Raw genomic sequence first — 21,251 nt, forward strand, 5'->3', positions numbered from 1 at the left:
CATCAGAGATGGAGGGAGGTGGGGAAAATCCAAAACTTTCATCTAATAATCTCTGTGGCCTGTCAGACCAGTGGCCACATGGTGTTTAACATTCATGCATTCCTTCTTTGTATTTCCCTGTCTTAAGCAATAAATAATAAGGAAAGCCATGCCCCCACAAGGAAATTATGGTCTGGTATGTGCACAGTGTTGAGCCATGTTTTGTTTAGCTTAACCATGCGTTGTTCTACCTTGTGGGACCCAGCCCAATAGCTTAGCCATGCTTTGTTTATTTCCAGCTAACCATGATCATAAGCCACGGTTTGGTTTTGGCTTATGTAACTAGACTTGTTCTACAGATGGCTTGCCATTATGTGCAAACTCAGGGTGGTTTGTTAACTATCAGCTGTTTGCCTGCTCCACCTCACATGCTCACCAAACTACAGACTCATGTTTTAAGTGTGGTACAAAAAAACTAAACTGATCTCAATATGAAGTGGCTCTTGCTGGTGCTTTTCCTGAAGAACTGAATTCTACCCCTGCCTGGCAACAGGCTGCTATCCCAATTCCATTCCTCCCTTATAACTTTCCCCTCATGAGACAGACAGCCATTGCTGAAATTTGTTTAGAGAAATTTAAAGTGACTACAGCTGAGCACTCTCTCGTTTTTAAATGCCAGTAGGAATAGGAAAGCAGAATATTCGCAGCATATCCTGATTGTTCCGTGGTGGTGGACAAGGAAGAAGATGCTTGGAATGACCACATGAAGCAGCCCAAGATCAAACAAGGACCGTGATGGGATGTAAATGCCAATGAAGAAAGACCCTCAGACACCTCTGCCCTCAACACCTATCAAAGGCCGTTGCTACCCATCCAGGCAATAGCTGTTCCTCTTTTCTCACCAGGAGGACAACCAAGTCATGGTGGCAGCACTAGAACAATGTCAGCATCTTCTGCTGGACCAAGATGATCACACTATCAGAGAGGCTCCTCTTAAGGTCAAATACCTGCCCTACAACTAGCTGGCTCTTGAACCATTAGGATAGGAGCAGACCAGTGGGGGAGAGACCATCAGTACAGCTGATCTTACTCTCCAGTAGGGCCTTTGAAGAGCTTACAAGCTCCACCCTGCAGAAGCTTTGAATGAATTGGCATCCCTATTCTGGAGTGTATCCAATCTGGAGAACTCTCTCAAGGCAAGGTGTTTTCTCTCTTCCTAAGCACAACTCAAGATTTGTGCTTTCTCTTCCGGAACTTTGCAAATGCTCCTTACAAAAATTCTAACGGCTAATTTCTTACTCATTTTTTAAAAGGCAAACCTGAACAGCCTGACAAAGTGGGAAAACAAGTTCCACCCTCAGCAGCAGCTGAGAACAATTTTTATCATTTTATGTCATTTTATGTAACTCATTACATTGTTATTCCACACCATTCCTTTCAATGCAAAGGAAACACAATGTGGGCAATGCCCAGCTGAAGGTCTCCTCAAGACCCGGGCCCTGACTGGCCCATTTGAACCTGGCTTACTGGCAGGGAGGTAATGCCCTGGTGGTCATGATGGCCGAGGGGAATTCCCCATCGGCCGGTGACCACACGGGTCTGGCTAGTGGTGGAGAGCGAGGGTCCGCAACAGATACCCCCCGGGGAAGCGGTGAGCATCCATTATGCACCATTTGCAGATGAAAACAACAGCAGTGAATACAAAAAATATGTGCTGGATTGGTTTTTGTCCCAGACCATCTTTAGAAATGCATCAGCATACAAGTGAACAGATACAGCTTGTACATCTTTAAACTATAGTTCCTTCACCTCTTTGAGAGAATGTTGTTGCTTATTCTGATTAGTGAGTTCACGGCAACCAGACAGCTTTGGAAAACTGAGGCAACATGAAAAGAGTTGCTTTTTCTTAAATAGTGTATAAAAAGCACAATATCATGAACATGACCAGAAAAATTGCCAACCCACTTCTCCCTCCATCATCTTTCCCAATCTCATCACCTAAACAGAAGCCCCTATTTCTTACTCACTATCTACCAACATCCAAAAACCATCAGTGTAACTCCAGCACCAAACAGCTAACACCACCATTTCTCCATACCAGGGGTCAGCAAACTTTTTCAGCAGGGGGCCAGTCCACTGTCCCTCAGACCTTGTGGGGGGCAGGACTATATTTTTTTGGGGGGGATGAACAAATTCCTATGCCCCACAAATAATGCAGAGATGCATTTTAAATAAAAGCACAAATTCTACTCATGTAAAAATATGCTGACTCCCAGACCATCTGCAGGCCGGATTTAGAAGGTGATTGGGCCAGATCTGGCCCCCGGGCCTTAGTTTGCCTACCCATGCTCTATACCCAATCACTAAAATACTTGTGTCTAAGCTCCCACCGCCATCTTTCTCACACACCCAATCTCTGAAAGCTCATCACACATTTCTTAATTATACCATCTTCCACCAACACCATTGGCACCAAACTCTCACTCCTGCCTTGTCCCATTTAAAAATCTAACTGCAACGGTTACTGCTTTAAGCCCTTAAGATGGCCTTCAGAACAGCCCCAAAGTCTATCCAAGAGAGATTTTAAGCTCTCTGCCTTGCTTGCCATGCAAGGACCTCTCAGCATGCCAGCTCTGGAAGACTAGGGATACACACATGAGATCTTGCGGGAACTCAAGACATCCCAAAACCAGCACACTAAGAGGACCTTGCCTCCAAAGCTAAAGGGGTCTTTTCAAGATGGGTCCACTTTAGTTACCTGGCATGAAAAGAGCTGGAGGGTTAGGGATGGTCACACAGAAGTGGCTCCAAGGGGGTCACGTGCCATCCCCCAAACGTAACCCCTACATAAGATGGGGCCATACTGTACAGTGGTACCTTGGTAGTCGAATGCCTTAGTTGCTGAACAAATCAGCTCCTGAACGTTGCAAAACCGGAAGTGAGTGTTCCAGTTTGCAAACTTTTTTTTTAAGCCAAACGTCTGACAGGTCTTCTGCAGTTTCCGATTTGCTGCAGGAAACTCCTGCAGCCAATCAGAAGCCATGCCTTGGTTTTCGAACCATTTCATAGAATCATAGAATCATAGAGTTGGAATAGACCACAAGGGCCATCGAGTCCAACCCCCTGCCAAGCAGGAAACACCATCAGATCACTCCTGACATATGGTTGTCAAGCCTCTGCTTAAAGACCTCCAAAGAAGGAGACTCCACCACACTCCTTGGCAGCAAATTCCACTGTCGGACAGCTCTTACTGTCAGGAAGTTCTTCCTAATGTTTAGGTGGAATCTTCTTTCTTGTAGTTTGGATCCATTGCTCCGTGTCCGCTTCTCTGGAGCAGCAGAAAACAACCTTTCTCCCTCCTCTATGTGACATCCTTTTATATATTTGAACATGGCTATCATATCACCCCTTAACCTCCTCTTCTCCAGGCTAAACATGCCCAGCTCCCTTAGCCGTTCCTCATAAGGCATCGTTTCCAGGCCTTTGACCATTTTGGTTGCCCTCCTCTGGACACGTTCCAGTTTGTCAGTGTCCTTCTTGAATTGTGGTGCCCAGAACTGGACACAGTACTCCAGGTGAGGTCTGACCAGAGCAGAATACAGTGGCACTATTACTTCCCTTGATCTAGATGCTATACTCCTATTGATGCAGCCCAGAATTGCATTGGCTTTTTTAGCTGCCGCGTCACACTGTTGGCTCATGTCAAGTTTGTGGTCAACCAAGACTCCTAGATCCTTTTCACATGTACTGCTCTCAAGCCAGGTGTCACCCATCTTGTATTTGTGCCTCTCATTTTTTTTGCCCAAGTGCAATACTTTACATTTCTCCCTGTTAAAATTCATCTTGTTTGTTTTTGCCCAGTTCTCTAATCTGTCAAGGTCGTTTTGAAGTGTGATCCTGTCCTCTGGGGTGTTAGCCACCCCTCCCAGTTTGGTGTCATCTGCAAATTTGATCAGGATGCCCTGATTAAACAGACTCCCGGAATGGATTAAATTCGAGAACCAAGGTACGACTGTATAAGGTGAAACTGTTAGTCTCTCAGATGCCACAAGATGCTCTGGTTCTCTTTGTAGAACAAGATAAACATCAACAAGATTTTGCTTTGTTGCTTTAAGCCTTGCCTCTTCTGACTAGCCAAATACTTCTCTCTGTTTCTATAAGTTGATGAGGCATCTTGAGCAATAGCATTTATCTGTGTAACAGCTCCATAAGAGGAGGTCACATTTGCACACATGGGTACAGAAGGTAATTTCAATGTGTACACGCAAGGTGGAAAAAATAGTAGACAGCAACTTAAACTTAGCCAGTTTTGCAAGTTTTATTGTCTGAACAGTGGGCAGAAGGTGCACTGGCCAAGAGACTCACACAAGCATGATTCTCTTTCCAATTTGTCGGAGTTCATACTTCAGCTTTACAAACCAAAAGGAAAAGGAAAAGGAAAAAATGCTCTGAAGCCTACAAATTGATTTTTTTTACACAAACCTATCGTTCTTGGTAGGTGGTTTATGTGAAATTAACTGAGTTCATTTCAAACTAAGTGCTATAGTTTGAAATGCCATTAAAACTTCTACCTAACCACCCCACCCCCAGCAAAATAAAATAACAACATTCATTCAGTTCTGTGGTATGAGGGGGTGAACTCACTGTACTGCACATAAGCACTAGGAATTAATGGATTGCATGTAAATGTAGATTCAGAGAGCCACTGCCAGTAGTTCCATAGATTGCACTACACTAGACAAAACAAATGTCTGACCCCCTGTAAAAGAGCTGAATATGTTTACTTCACATGTTCAAAACAGCAGTTTTCAAACCTGCCATAATTGCACTTAAGAAGCAAAGCTATTTTGCCTAAAGATCACAGGAAGGCTGGTCCTGACCCCTTTATTCTTCTTGTTTGACTAGAAACTTTTATTTTAAGTGAGAAAGGAAAATATTAATTTCAGAGCTTTCGGATTATTCTGCTCAACAAAAACTGAATGTGTGTAAATTTGGTTAATAATGGACAAAATAAGGTTGGAGGGTCCTGGTCACAATTGAGAAAATACCAATCTGGGGTAGTCAACTAAATTACTGAGCAAGTAGAACAACTTTCCCTTCCATAATGGGGCTTTCTCCCTCTCTGTGCCCTGTGCCATTCTCACATCTGCTACAGAGGGTATGGGGCAAACCTTTCTTTCCAGCCAGAACTCAGTTCCAGCACCTCTCAGAGAATTAGGGAGGCATTCATGGTGAGTTCCAGCACCTCTTTTTCTAGAAAAAAAGCACTGGTTAGGGGAACACCTAAAACACATTTAAGGAGGGTGCCATGGTGGTGCGAGAAGAGTCCCTTGTGTGCAAGAATAAATCATTTCACTGACAGAACAAACATTCACCTTAAGTGTTACCTCATGTTTCATTCTCATATGGCAAACAAAAATGGCAGAATTTAATACAAGTTTTCCAAAATAACAAACCCCTTTTTCAATAGCAAACAAGCTTCCATGAACCAGAATCTGGATGAAACTATGACTGAGGCATATGCTACTCCACAAGAACTCATTGAAACTGCAGCTTACCCTAATCACAACTGCGCTTGCCAGAACAAAATAGGTTACCGACCAATTATACACTCTTAACCATTAACAGTACGATCTTTGTTCTCAAACAATGTTCAATTGCAAAACGGCCTAGAACTCATTTTTACCTGGTGGATTCTTGGCAGGATCATTGTGGCTTGGACTTCCTGATTGTCCAGAATCTGAAAAGAAATTGAAGAAACATATCAGCAACTTGCTACTGATTTGTCCTGGGTTAGTTTTCTTTGAACCAACACGATCTGTATGATTTGCATTTTAAAGGGCTCATTCACACCCCTTTCCGCAAACAGCAATCTGTTGGCATGCTCTGTGATAACTCTGCATAGTTAGCCACATATGCATTCTACAAATCTTTAAAACACTTACAATGGGTTGGGATGGTTTGGGGTTTTTTTGGTGCAAATCTCATTAAAGAAAATATTCTTATTGAAAACTCCCCAATAGAAAGAAAGAAAGAAAGAAAGAAAGAAAGAAAGAAAGAAAGAAAGAAAGAAAGAAAGATCCCAGCAACTTTGTTCAAGAGAGGAAGAAAAGAAACCACAGCATTTGATAGAGTTTAGAACTATTGTTCCACATTCCAGATATTTTCAGGCTGCAATCCTGTACATGCTGGTCTTGAAGCTAGCACCATTAATCTAAATGAAAGTAACTTTCCGAAGAGATATGCATAGGATTGTGGTGTAAGAAACCAAATATTGGAACGAGAATTTTATTTATCACATTTATATCCCACCTTTCCTCTTTTAATTTTTTTTTTTTATTCTCACAACAACAACCCTGTGAGATAAGCGAAGCTGAGAGATAGCTGAGAGATTGCCCAAGGTCACCCAGTGAACTTCACTGCTGAACAGATATCTGAACCTGGATCTTCTCAGTCCATGTCTGGCTACATCACACTGGTTCAGTTTGACAACGAGTTCCAGCAAAAAGCCATGCTTAGGACTTATTTTATTCCAAGTATTTTTAATTTAAACAGTGTCGAGCTTTAGAGAAGGGATTCCAGGTGTTCTCTCCCTCTCTCTCATGTTAATCTCCCATCATAAACCCTCCTGCTGGAAGTCCATTTGACAGACGCCACCAAGCATCTAACCATGCTTGTGTCAAGTCACTGTGTTGCTGTCTACCCTTCTCAGAGCTGCAACCTCAAAAGAGTAAGCTGGATCTTATGCTATTCACTGAAACCAAAGTGACTCTGGGGTTTTTTGTGTGTATTTGAAGCTCAATGGTTTTAAAACACTTCTGGCCACATCTCTTCTGCAGTTCCACCAACACCTTCTACAGCGGCAGCTTATTCTCCTTCTGCCATTTGCCAAGCTAGCCATTGTCAAAACTGTTCACTTTTCTACAGAGTGCTTTTAATTAAGTAAATAAAAGTGGCAATTAAATCAACATTATGTAATGTGTTTTTGATTTGTAATCTCATTTAAATTAATTAACTGACTCAGCCCTTGCTTAGTTTTTTAACTGCCCTACTTAAGGAGAAGCAGAGCAGTGGGAGTAAATTCAGTTTTCATATACATGAAAAGAAATTAATGGAACTACAAAAGCTTATTAGAATTCATACCCCACAAAGCAAACTTTTCAGTGTTGAGCGCCATTTATGGGGTTTGTTGAAGTGTTAATCCTTGCTTGTTAATTTTAAAATAGTGTCTGTGCTACGTTGTGTTGTTGGGTTTTAATGGGATACATTTTGACTAAGATACATTTTGTTTTTTTTAAGATCATAAAAATAGCCTGGTAGAAATTGTCCACTCAGTCCAGTAACCTGTTCTTACACTAGCAAGCAGAATCTAAGCATGATAACTCTTTCCTCGACATGGTTTCTTGCAACTGGTAAAACTCTGAACTTAAGGAAATGTATATGTTTTTCTTGGGTCTGAAATAAACTTCAAATCTCATGTAACATTAGATGATCTCTTCTCTGACACGGGGCTTAAGGAAAGATTTACACAGGTCTCCTGCTACATGTGAAAAGATGTGAAAGAATAAAGTTTGTTTGCAAAACTTGCTAGAATCCGAAGGAAAATGGGTGATTGATGTTTAATCTTGCCCATCTGAGAAATATCACATAGTTTCTACTATGGCCTGATCTATGGCCTCTTGGAAAGTAAGCAATCTTTTCTATTCAGGGATATAACAAATTTGTGAAATGTTTTTTAGAAAGGGAGACCTGGAATGCTATCGTACTGAAAGATTTAATTAGGAGAGAGGAAGTAAATGGCTAGAAACTCAAAGAGCACATAAATTTATCAGATATAGAATCGAGAAATGGAGCTGAACCAAAATAATGTCTGGAATTTATTTGCAAATTGTTCCATCAAAAACAAGTCCTTGCATATTGTTGGAAACAAGAATCTGGATTCAAAAGGGCACTTTCCCATACAAGAAGACCTCTTCACTCACAGAAGAACGGCATTACATCTTCCTATTGGGCACCGGATTAGAAAAGCAAAATCGTATGCCCAAAACTTTCTCCCACTTGTGCATAAGAGCGAATTGCTATAGAACCACTACATCACTAGAGGGCTTATTGTTACTTGTGTTGGTTAAGCAATTACGCTTTAATTCTTTGAGCTGGATCCAAAGATCCATGAGTAGAAGATTCCAGGATCTAGTCTGGAGGCAAGTAAGGACACTGCCTTGCGGAAGCTAAGCAGTTCTAAGTCTGGTTAGTACCTGGGTGGGAATCATATGAATGCTGCCTTGGGTTCTATGATGACAGAAAGGAAGGGCATAAGTGGAACAAATAATGTTAATAATTATGAATGAATAATGTAAAAATCAAATGCAGTAGTACCTTGGTTCTCAAATGCCTTGGTACTCAAACAACCTGGAACCCAAACACTGCAAACCCGGAAGTGTTCCAGTTTGCGAACTTTTTTTGGAAGCCAAACGCATTCCGTTTTGAATGCCACACTTCCATTTTGAGTGTTACGCTGAGGTCTGTCTGCTTTTGCTATTTATTTTGCGTTTTTGTTTTTGTAACTCTTTTGTTTTTGCGACTGCGTGGAACCCAGTTCAGCTACTGGTTGATTGATTAATTATTGCTTTCATTTTATGGATCAATGGTCTCATTACATAGTAAAATTCATATTAAACTGCTGGTTTAGGGGTTGTTTTTAAAAGTCTGGAATGGATTAAACCACTTTGCATTACTTTCTATGGGAAAGCGCGCCTTGCTTTTGGAATGCTTTGGTTTTGGAACAAGACTTCCAGAACGGATTAAGTTTGAGAACCAAGGTACCACTGTAGCACTGTTGTGAAAACACATACATTACTGCTTGCGGAAGCATTTGTACTATGCTGCAATAGGCAAGTTTCTTGGATTCTCACTACATCCCCCATGACACATCCCATTCCTTTGCTGAACACAGGGACACAAGACAAATCAGCCCAGTTGGCCACTTAGCTCAATACTGGCCGCACTGACTGACAGATTCTAGGGATTCAACCAGGGGACATTCACAGCCCTACCTTGAGATGCTTCCAATCCCCTTTCAGACCATGCCATTCAACATGGAAAAATCAGAGGCGGAGAAGGCAGGGGGAACTTGCAAGGCCGCAGTGTTGCACCATGGGTGCTATTTAGGAACTGCTGAGCAGAGCTCAAGTGCCCCACAGTGGATGAAGCTGCAGTCCCAAGCACACTGCCTGTGAGTGTGATGGAGAACCTTTGGCCCTCCAGATTTCAATGGGCGACAAGTCCCATCATGCCTGGACATTGGCCATGCTGGCTGGGGCTGATGGCAGCTGGATTTCAACATCACCTGGAGGACCACAGATTCCTATTCCCTGACCTACAATATGGTATCAGCCCTATTGTACTTAGTAGGGTCTACTTCTGAGTAATGCATGTTTACAATCGCACTGCAGTTCTGTGAACCGCCCTGAGACCTCCGGGTATAGGGTTTCCCCAGCCACTCTGGGTGGCTCCCAACAGAACACTAAAAACAGAATAAAACATTAAAAACTTCCCTAAACAGAGCTGCCTTCAGATGTCTTCTAAATGTCAGATAGTTGTTTACTTCCTTGATATCTGATGGGAGGCTGTTCCACATGTCGGGTGCTGCCACCGAGAAGGCCCTCTGCCTGGTTCCCTGTAACCTCACTTATCACAGGGAGAGAACTACCAGAAGGCCCTCAGAGCTGGACCTCAGTGTCCAGGCTGAACAATGGGGGTGGAGACGCTCCTTCAGCTATACTGGGCTGAGTCCGTTTACAGCTTTCAAGGTCAGCACCAACACTTTGAATTGTGCTCGGGAACACACTGGGAGCCAATGTAGGTCTTTCAAGACCTATGTTATGTGGTCTCGGCAGCCACTCCCAGTCACCAGTCTAGCTGCCGCATTCTGGATTAACTGCAGTTTCCAAGTCACCTTCAAAGGTAGCCCCACGTAGAGTGCATTGCAGTAATCCTAGCAGGAGATAAATAGAGCATGCACCATTCTGGTGAGACAACACCTTCTGTATCAGTGAGTTATGACCACTCCCCTGAGTTTCTCTGACCCTTAGGAACAGATTTCAGGGTGCAAAGGGCATCTCACAGCAGAGGAGAAAGAAAAGGGAGCCCTGTTGCACAAGTGGCTCGTGTACATGGAAACTCCAGATCCATGCCTTTCTTTATAACAATTAAGTATGTTTTCTTGCAACAGTCTGTACCCTGCCAGAAAGGAAGTGAAATTATGCATAGGAAATTGTATTTTATACCAAAGGACCTTTGTAAAAGATCTGCAAAAATCCATTTACTTTAGCTGTATTAGTCTGATGCAACAAAAAGCACAAGTCTTCTGGTAGCACTACCAACTATTGTTTGGGGACTAAACTTGACACATATCTGCTTATTACTGCTCAATATTATATGGGTCTACTCAGAAGTAAGCCCTATTCAGTTCAATGGGACAGACTCCCCTCTGGCACCGGGGGAATGGCTGGTGGGGAGAATTCTGAAAACAACAGAGACTGCGGGGTCTGGAAGGGGAGGACACAAGTTCAACTCCCAACCCCCCATATGCCCTTTTTAGCATTAAAAGGTAATTATTAAAAGCAAGCCCATGCTTAATATGTGTGTAGTTTGGCCTTTAGTCGACAAAGGCATGTGCTACAATACATTTTCACATTGCCACGAGCTTTTTCCGTGGTTATCTTTTTCAAATAATAATTCAAAGTATTTTGCAATGTCGCCATGTATTGCAAATGAGATAAATGCCTATCGCTAAAAGATTGCATGTATGGAATATAGTTGATGGGTCAATGGTGAGATACCACCCCCCCCCCGCCCGTGTCAGCTTACTACTTTAATTTGTAGCTCTTTTATATGTCTCTTTACTCCCATAGTTCAGATTAATGTACTTTGGGGGGGGGGGACAACAAGTGGACTATATTGGATTTTTAAGAACAACAACAACAACAAAATCACTAGATAATTGCAGTAGTGAGTTGTTCGGTTGATTTGATGGCACCCCACACAGGGTTTTCTCTACCTTTTTGTAGAAATTGTAATACATTTTGCTAGATGCTGAATGGTTTTTCATTATATTTTATTGCTTCTTTTAATTCTCGTATTGTACTACAATTTGAATTGTAATGAATAATCTGCATACTCCTAAACTAGAATTCAGATCGTGGCCACAGTTTCATTTAGCCTCACACTGCTTTCTTCCCTTAACACTTTTAATTCCTTTCTTTATTGTCCCTATTATGAAAGGCACAGTATACCAGACATGGATTCTCAAATACCTGACCAAATGAATTTTAGTAGTGATTTGTTACGAATATTTCAAATAGTGAATATTTCGTTTCATATTTGTTGTGAACTGCCTTCAGTTCTTTGCTTAAATAAATACATAAAAACAAGATGACCCCCCAACAATTTAAAATCTAAGCTGCTTAGGAAAGCAACCCTCTCTCATTTCTTTCTCTTTCTCCATGACATTACTTCCTGTTTCCTGAAACTGCTTTTGACCTTAGCATAACCTTATTTCCTTTGGATAGACAAGTACAGAAACTGCTTGTAGAAAAAGGGTGGCAATGTTACTAGATCTTTATGCAACAGGAGAGACAGGAGAAGAAGTGCCAAGAGGCTTCGAAATCAAGATCGAAAGAGGGGTCACATAGATATCTGTGTTGTTTTCACACTTTCCACTTGACATCTGCACGTATGGTGTGATAAAATCCTCTTTTCCATTTAGCAGACTGAGACAGGTGGCCAACCTATACCAGGCTATACTGTCAGGCCAACTGCAAGGTTCATGTGTTGATATACAAAGCTCTGAACAACATGGGTCCAGAATAGCTTTGTTGGTTCAAGGGGGGAAAATGGTATAAAAAGAGAATTCCCTGGATACCAAGATCCAGGTTGGGGGCAAGTACTCTTTGGTGAGAAAAAACAAACAGAGATTTTAAAGTCACAAAATACGCAGCAATGAAAGCATGTAGATATAAGCTGTAAAACCTTAAAACGTGCCTTTTAAAATTCCTTCCAAAATTTCCCACTTCCCCTAGCATAGAAAAAAAGACCACAAGTTTGGTTAAGTTAAAAATACACATTATGAACCATCCTGCAGTTTACTTACAAACTCTCCAAAGGTCAGATTCATGTGTTTTCCTATACATCAGTCAGAAAAGTTGCACAGGCAATAATCCTTAGCTTAGTTACAAGGTAAAAAGTTCCTAGATTATGTGGGAGATTGCAGTCAAACATAACTACGCACAACTGCTAGTTCATGCATGTAGGGGATAAGCACCAGAGGGTTGTATTGCTAAATGGACTCAGTTAGGCCATGCCCTCTCACCAGGTATGAGTAAAGTATTAGTAAAATTCTCCTTGCTCTCACCTGAAAAACATCCCCTCATACTACCACCAGTAGGGTTTTTAATTCCTGGTGAACTCTTGCAAGGGCATCTCCATCTGCAGAACTCTTTGATGTGGAAAAAAGAATAATACAAAGAATTGCTGGTTCCAGCAAGACAGAAGCCATCATAGTTGAGCTTTTTCCTTTAAAGTCCCTTCAAGTTAACCACACAGCACTTTGTATGCAATTATAATAAACCAAAGGGAGTTTGTTAAATATGGCAAGGACAGCTGGATTGGGGGAGGAAGAAACGGAATAATTGCATGGCAAAAACAAAATAGCCATACAGTCTTCCTAGCCTACGTGGGAAACCTAGTCTAAAGATGCAATTACTTTTGAATTCACTTGTGTATATTTGGGAATACGTTATTGCTACCATCTAATGTGTCATCTTATAAAGTTGGGGTCTCTCTTTCATGGAATATACTAGAATACTGACACTGGAGTGTGGCCCAGCTTTTTCTCCCTTCAAAAATTCTCCCATCCCACCTACTAGATTTTGCTCCTCTCCACTGAGGCAAAATACAAAAGGAGAAATTAAAAAGCTGGTTTTCCTCGTGTGGTTCTAAGTATCAGCTAGCACAAGAAATATAAGAATAAGATAGTCACTGATTCATAGGGCAAGATTCCTGAACAGCCCTGCTCAATCAGACCACGATATCTTCCAGGCCAGCATTTTGTTCACACAGGGGCCAACTAAATGCCTATGGGAAGCCCACAAACAAGACCTGAGTACAACAACACTTTTCTGCGTGGGGCTACCTTTGAAGGTGACCCGGAAACTGCAATTAATCCAGAATGCAGCAGCTAGACTGGTGACTGGGAGTGGCCGCTGGGACCACATAACACTGGTCTTGAGAGATCTGCACTGGCTCCCAGTACGTTTCTGAGCACAATTCAAAGTGCTGGTGCTGACCTTTGAAGCCCTAAACGGCCTTGGTCCTGTATACCTGAAGGAGCGTCTCCACCCCCATCGTTCAGGCCGGACTCTGAGATCCAGCACTGAGGGCCTTCTGGCAGTTCCCTCATTGTGAGAAGTGAGGTTACAGGGAACCAGGCAGAGGGCCCGCCCTGTGGAACACCCTCCCTTCAGATGTGAAGGAAATAAGCAGCTATCTTCTCTTTAAAAGATATCTGAAGGCAGCCCTGTTTAGGGAAGTTTTTAATATTTAATGCTGTATTGTTTTTAACACTTGATTGGAAGCCGCCCAGAGTGGCTGGGGAAACTCAGCCAGATGGGCGGGGTATAAATATATTATTATTATTATTATTATTATTATTATTATTATTATTATTATTATCCAGTGTGGAAGGGCCATAGCTCATTGGTAGAGCTTTGCATGCAGAAGATCCCAAATTCAATCCCTGGAATCTCCAGGTAGGGCTTGGAGACAACCCTTTCTGAAACCCCAGAAAGCCACTGATGGTCAGCATGGACGATACTAAGCCAGCTGAACCCGATGGTCTGACTCTGTAGCTTCCTATGTTCCTATGACTACCAGCAACTAAGATACAGAGGCGTATGTGTCTGAAATTGGAATTAGTAGTCCTCTTACTTGTAAATCTGCCACACCTTTTTTTTATGGCAGAACTCGTACCAGGTGACAGTTCGGCTTCAGTTACAAGCCTTCACATCCCCTCCCTTATGACACATGCATTCTACTTCTAATTCATCCTGTTCTCACAGAAGGAATCTCAGGCTTTTGCTTCCTTTCACAGCGGCTGCATATTTGTTGTCCTGAGACAGACTTCTTTCTGCCTCCCTAAACAACTTCTCCAACCTGGGGATACTTCTCAGTTTGCTGGAACAGTCACTGATATGCAGGCTAGGAACCCAGGGCAGTTGCACTTCCAGCAGTCTCTCAAACCGTGCATGATCTGATCCAAGTAGAATCTCTCTTGCTGAAAGTTACTGATATCAACTGAGACGAATTATGGGAGATAATAGGGAAACACATGTGAAACAATAGCCTCTTGTGTTTATTAACCAGGGGTGGGGAATGGAAGGTAGGCCAGTTTGACAGATGTAGAGCCTGACGACATGTGACATCAGGTGATTAAAATGTAAACCCTTCCTTCCTGTTTTGCTGTCTTAGCTTTAACTCAAGCCACAGCTGCAAAGGAAGAATTGAGACTGTACTCTTAAGTGTGGTCCCAGCTCATCATTTCTGGCTTGAATTGGGTGCTTTTTGAATCTGTCACCTTCTTTTGTCACCCACTGTTATAAAATTAAGGTGCGCACACATAGGAGACACACACTCCGCAGGAAACCAATCCTTTGCCCTTCAAAATTTAGGAAATATTCCCTTTGAAAATTACACTTTATACGAGCACACAGAACAATCCCCCAAGCCATCTTGGCTCTCCTAATGACTCTAAATATTTCCTCTGCAGAAGGAAATATCTTGGAGAAACCTTTCCCAATAGTTCTTTCATTTACAAATCCTTTAAATCCTGTCTTAAGGGTGTATTTTTGGTATGAATTGGGTATGCTAGTGACCTGGATTCAAGAACTAAAGTATTTACCATCTCAAAATAAAGGCCAGTCTGCCCAGGTAATGTGATCAGTGACCATTATCTGGTATCTTGTCAGCCTGGAAACAAGCCACACTCTCAAATTTCTGTTGTAGACCGCCTCTTTCTGTGATGTATGTATGATGTTTTTAGGGTGGCCTTTGGCTAAGGGGCTGGGCAATTTCTGAAATCTTTAAATGTTCTTTCACACCTTTGCTCTGGGTTCTCACCCCTTTGCAATGGGGGGAACTCTGTTGCAATCAAAAAATAAAGATCCTCCATTCTTGCTCTGGATCCTGCCTCCATCTACAGTGAGGGGGGGAAGTATTTGATCCCCTGCTAAATTTGCCCGTTTGCCCAATGATGAAGAAATGACCAGTCCACAATTTTAATGGTAGGCTTACTGTAGCTGTGAGAGACAGAATAACAACAGGAAAAACCCCAGAAACCCAGCAGACAAAAGTCAGAGATTGATGTGCATTATAATGACTGAAATAAGTATTTGATGCCCTATCAACCAGCCAGATGTCAGGCTACCTGGTATCTTCACTGTATGTAACGAGCTGAGATTAGAAGCACCTGATGCAAGGATAGGTCTTACCTGTAATCCCAGCTTGTTACAGTACCTGTACAAAAGACACCTGTAGACAAAAGCAATCAGTCCAGCAGATTCCAAAGTAGCCACCATGACCAAAACCAAAGAGCTGTCCAAGGATTTCAGGGACAAGATTGTAGACCTGCACAAGGCTGGACTGGGCTACAAGACTATTGCCAAGCAGCTTGGTGAGAATGTGACAACAGTTTGTGCAATAATTCACAAATGGAAGAAACACAAAATAACTGTCAATCTCCCTTGGTCTGGGGCTCCATGCAAGATCTCATCTTGTGGAGTTGCAATGATCATGAGAACGGTGCTGAAGCATCCCAGAACTGCATGGGGGGAACTTGTCAATGATCTCAGGGCAGCTGGGACCATAGTCACCATGAAAACAGTTGGTAACACACTACGCTGTGAAGGACTGAGATCTTGCAGAGCCCGCAAGGTCCCCTTGCTCAAGACAGCACATGTACAGGCCCGTCTGCAGTTTGTCAATGCACATCTGAATGACCCAGAGGAGAACTGGGTGAAAGTGTTGTGGTCAAATGAGACCAAAATCGAGCTCTTTGGCATCAACTCAACTCGCCGTGTTTGGAGGAGGAGGAATGCTGCCTACAACCCCAAGAACACCATCCCCACCATCAAACATAGAGGGGGACATATTATACTTTCCCCCCTCACTGTATTCTTCTCTGCCTGACAATGGACTTTACCAATTTCTTACTTTACCAAGTCCTTAAAGTGAAAAAGAAGTGGCAAAACTATTTACAAATTTTCAACCTCCTAGCCATTGACGTGATAGAGAACCTCCTGGTGCCTTAGATAGAGATCCTGTATTTACAATTTTATTTTGAAAATGTAATGTTGGGTTTTGAGCATCGGCAGCTGGAAATCTGCTACAGGAACAAAACGAACTAAGAAAATAATCTAGAAATTAAGTGGGGGGGGGAGGGAAGCAGATGAGAACAACAACTTTGACAGGTTGGTAGCTTAGAGCAATGTTTCTCAATCCAATGGGTGTGACACACAATAGAGATTCTTTTAGACACACCCCACAGGTGGAAGGAACAAAATACTCCAGACTTAAGAACCCTGGAGGGAGAAAAAGAAACTTCATTCCCAACATCGCACCCTGCCCTTATCCTCTGTGATGAAGCCTCCCCTTGCTTCTTTCAGTAATATGCTGCTTTAAAACTCTGCTGTGTGGTGGTGGGGACAGGGAAATCCCAGCAAAACCTCGATTCCAGGTCATTAAGAGGGAAATGTATTGGCTGCTATTATTGAACTGTAAGAAAGAACTGAAAATGGTCTAGCTGTACAATATGAACAATGGAGAACTTGTGCAAAGCATTCCGGCAGTCTGCCCTGCTCTGGGAGCAGATCATGCATTCCCAACATGGAGAACATTTCCTCTCCTAATACGTTGCTATAGGGACGCGGGTGGTGCTGTGGGTAAAACCTCAGCGCCTAGGACTTGCCGATCGCATGGTCGGCTGTTCGAATCCCCGCGGCGGGGTGCGCTCCCGTTGCTCGGTCCCAGCGCCTGCCAACCTAGCAGTTGGAAAGCACCTCCGGGTGCAAGTAGATAAGTAGGGACCGCTTACCAGCGGGAAGGTAAATGGCGTTCCGTGTGCTGCACTGGCTCGCCAGATGCAGCTTGTCACGCTGGCCACGTGACCCGGAAGTGTCTGCGGACAGCGCTGGCTCCCGGCCTCTAGAGTGAGATGAGCGCACAACCCTAGAGTCTGGCAAGACTGGCCCGTATGGGCAGGGGTACCTTTACCTTTACCTTTTACAGTGGTACCTTGGTTTTCAAATGCCTTGGTACTCAAACAACTTGGAACCCAAACACTGCAAACCCGGAAGTGTTCCAGTTTGTGAACTTTTTTTTGGAAGCCGAATGTGCTCCTTTTTGAGTGTTACGCTTCCGTTTTGAGTGTTACACTGAGGTCTGTCTGTTTTTGCTATTTATCTATCAATGGTCTTGTTAGATAGTAAAATTCATGTTCAATTGCTGTTTTAGGGGTTGTTTTTAAAAGTCTGGAATGGATTAATCCATTTTGCATTACTTTCTACAGGAAAGCATGCCTTGCTTTTGGAACGTTTTGGTTTTGGAACAGACTTCCGGAACAAATTAAGTTTGAGAATCAAGGTACCACCGTAATGAAGAATATGGTTCTGTGAAACTACAGGTGTTCATGCCCACTGGGACAAAGGCTAAAAATGTAAAGCTCTTTGTCTTTATCAGTCTTACATTCTCTGGGAGCCTAGAGGCATCAGCACCTTACTCTGAGCAAGATATGTTCATGTTGTCTTCAAATATCAGATTATCAGGCGTGGAAGTGAATATTCACATGTCCATATTTTGTAACATAAGAAGCATTTCAACACTAACAAAGCAGGTGCCTACTGGTTGTTTGTGGATGCGCACAGCAATGAGCTCTTGCAAAGAAAAACCCACACACACCAAAAAACACTATTCTGGGCTGCATCAACAGAAGTATACTGTCCAGGTCAAGGGAAGTAAGAGTACCATTCTATTCTGCCTTGGTTAGACCCCACCTGCAGCACTGTGTCCAATTCTGGGCACCACAATTTAAGAAGGTTTTTGACAAGCTGGAACATGTGCAGAGGAGGGCAGCCAAAATAATCAAAGGTCTGGAAACCAAGCCTGATGAGAAACGATTGAAGGAGCTGGGTATGTTTAGCCTGGAAAAGAGGAGACTGAAAGGATATGATAGCCCTCTTCAAATATCTCAAGGGCTGTCACATGGAAGATGGAGCAAGTTTGTTTTCTCCTGCTCTGGAGGGTAGGACCCGAACCAATGCCTACAAGTTACAAGAAAGGAGATTCTGACTAAAAATCAGGAATCATTTTCTGATAGTAAAGAGCTGTTTGACAATGGAGCGGTGTCCTTCATGTTGTTGTGGACTCTCCTTCCTTGGAGGTTTTTCAACAGAGGTTGGATGGCCATCTGTCATGGATGCTTTAGCTGAGATTCCTGCATTCCAGGGGGTTGGACTTGATGACCATTTGGCTCCTTCCAACTCTACAATTCTATGATATGCGATGCATTGGTACTGGGGTAGAATTTGGGTCAAGATCGCAACTCTCTCAATTCTCTTGGCTATGTAATTGCTGCAAAAATGATGGACCAGCCCCTCTTCGAACCCATTCCTACTGTGCGGAGCTATGAGGGCACATTACCACATGCAACTGCTGCCCCTCACAAGTGCCGCATTGTACCCCTAAATCAGCTGGAGAGGAAATTCTGTGCAAAGTATTTCTAATAATTTCCCTGACAAACGAAAGCAACAATGTACAGCGAAATGAACATGCATGAAGAAGATAGGACCTAGCCTTAGCGGCAAAACATGCTATTTTCTAGGTCAAAGTGTTCAAGTCCCATCCTTTAAAAGGGGAACATTTTAAGAGATGTGCTAGATTCCCAGGCAAGATAAGTCAGCAGTTGGGATCTATCAGAGAATACAGTGAATTTCTATCTTATGAATCACATTTTGTTGTATAATATGTCTTAACTCTGGAGCATTAGTATCAATCTTCAGATAAATTTCCATTTCTTTGTTCAAAACACAATATTTATGGGAATAAAATGTAGAAACTAAGTGCAGAGATTTCGTCCAGCTGCCCCCGCCATGTATCACTTGTTTGGATGCAGAGACTACAGACACACTTTTTGTTTCCTCCTGGAAAGAGGGATATTTGCCATGCCATTTTCCTCCCACCCTGTCAGTAAATCAAGTATCATCCTCATATAAATATAAACACAGAGTGTCAGGGATCAAGAAATGAAGACAATAAAAACAGTAAGTGAAAGCCAAGAAGCACATCCCCAGAGGAACTGTATATCAGCAAATAGAGTGTCCCTTTAGTCCATGAGCCTACCTAGCAGTTCAAAAGCATCCTTAAGTGCAAGTAGATAAATAAGTACCACTTTATAGTGGGAAGGTAAACGGCGTTTCCGTGTGCTGCGCTGGTGCTGGCTCGCCAGCTGCAGCTTCATCACGCTGGCCACATGACCCGGAAGTGTCTTTGGATGGCGCCGGCTCACGGCCTCTTGAGCGGGATGAGCACGCAACCCTAGAGTCGGACACGACTGGCCTGTACGGGCAGGGGTACCTTTACCTTTAGGTAAACTAAGGCCCGGGGGCCAGATCTGGCCCAATCGCCTTCTAAATCCGGCCTGCAGACGGTCCGGGAATCAGCGTGTTTTTACATGAGTAGAATGTGTCCTTTTATTTAAAATACACCTCTGGGTTATTTGTGGGGCCTGCCTGGTGTTTTTACATGAGTAGAATGTGTGCTTTTATTCAAAATGCATCTCTGGGTTATTTGTGGGGCATAGGAATTTGTTCATTTTTATTTTTATTTTCAAAATATAGCCCAGCCCCCCACAAGGTCTGAGGGACAGTGGACTGGCCCCCTGGTGAAAAAGTTTGCTGACCCCTGCTTTAGTGGATATGAAAACTACAATGTGGGATTGTCAAGCCGGCAAGTGTAATTCGAGGACGAATTCGCAGTAGCACTTTGGGGACTTTTCCCTTTTTATCCACGTAGGTGACATTTATTGTCCAGATTCAAGGTAACACATGCACAAACGGCTATTGTGAGGAACGTTTCATAACTATTCTCATTGTTGGTAACATCAGGTGATATAAAATGCTTTTCAATGGCATTTAAGGATGGTGGTTCATTCATACATGCAGGCAACCAGTTGATACACTGGGCCTGGATCAATTGCTGTGAAAAGGAAGATCAAGGATACAGATCTTCATTTGTAGACTTACAAATCATCAAATGTGTCAATACAAATAGAAGCTATAAATATTGCAGCTGGGGATTACTATTATGACAGGAATGCAATTGAAATCAGTACAATTTTGGAATGCAGAAATAAAGTAAATCATCGAACCATCAATTCTAGCATGTGTGGTGCCACCTAAATTATGTAATTGGGTATCTGAATGATTGATATTGGGAATTGTATTGCAATTTGGCATTGATATAATGAGGCTATTATTGGATTATTATAATTGAAAACTAATACCAATTGTTATCAGAGAGAGAGAGGGAGAGAGAGAGAGAGAGAGAGAGAGAGAGAGAGAGAGAGAGAGATGGGGGGGATTGCTGTGAATAAAGCTCTGGCACCTCTCAGCTGGGCACCATTGAGAGCAGGTCTACTGACAATGATTCTGCTGCTTGTTTGCAAAAACCACGGTCAGTCTCCAAGCGGTCAGCAGGAGCCAAGGAACAACGCATGCTGGTCTCCCCAGTTGCACTGTGATGCAGAGAGCTAACAGCTGAGGCTTGCCCTTCCGGGGGTGCCTGCGCAGGGCGGGCCAGGATGACACAGAGGTGCATGCTCAGAGGCTGGAGGAGGTCATGGCCAGCTGCTGCCATGGCCATGTGCAATCTGGGGGGTCTGTACTGCATGGCTGTGACCACCAAGTACCTCTTCTTCAAAGGCTTTGCACTGTAAGTCAGCCGCAAAGGAACAAGGGTATTAAAAAACAGGATTTCAAGTTGCAGCCTAGAAGAGTACATGTGCGCCTTGCTCCCCGTTAATGAGCGAAGGCGCTGGGGGAGGGACAATCTGAATCTCCCTGTAAGATGTAGCCAGTGGCGGAGGAAGAGAAGTGGGGGGGGGAGCGCACCGTCCCTGACAGCACGATCCCGGTAGGGTGCCATCATGGCTACCCCCTGCCCGT

The 21,251-nt window shown here is 43.1% G+C and overlaps 1 protein-coding gene across 21 annotated transcripts in view; it reads right to left on the reverse strand.

The window, feature by feature from the left end:
* NFIB (nuclear factor I B) overlaps positions 1-21,251 on the reverse strand; it is a 299,659-nt gene that overhangs the window by 87,236 nt on the left and 191,172 nt on the right. For all 21 annotated transcript variants that reach the window (XR_014520632.1, XM_083482267.1, XM_083482278.1 and 18 more), the window contains exon 3: positions 5,666-5,719. Coding sequence is in view for 20 of the 21 variants with exons in the window: in XM_083482267.1 (XP_083338393.1) it covers positions 5,666-5,719 (54 nt within the window). In the remaining variant the exon portion in view is untranslated. The remainder of the gene's footprint in view (positions 1-5,665; positions 5,720-21,251) is intronic.

This window comes from Podarcis liolepis, assembly GCF_965112155.1.
Source record: "Podarcis liolepis genome assembly, chromosome: 17".
In the NCBI taxonomy this organism is placed as follows: domain Eukaryota; kingdom Metazoa; phylum Chordata; class Lepidosauria; order Squamata; family Lacertidae; genus Podarcis; species Podarcis liolepis.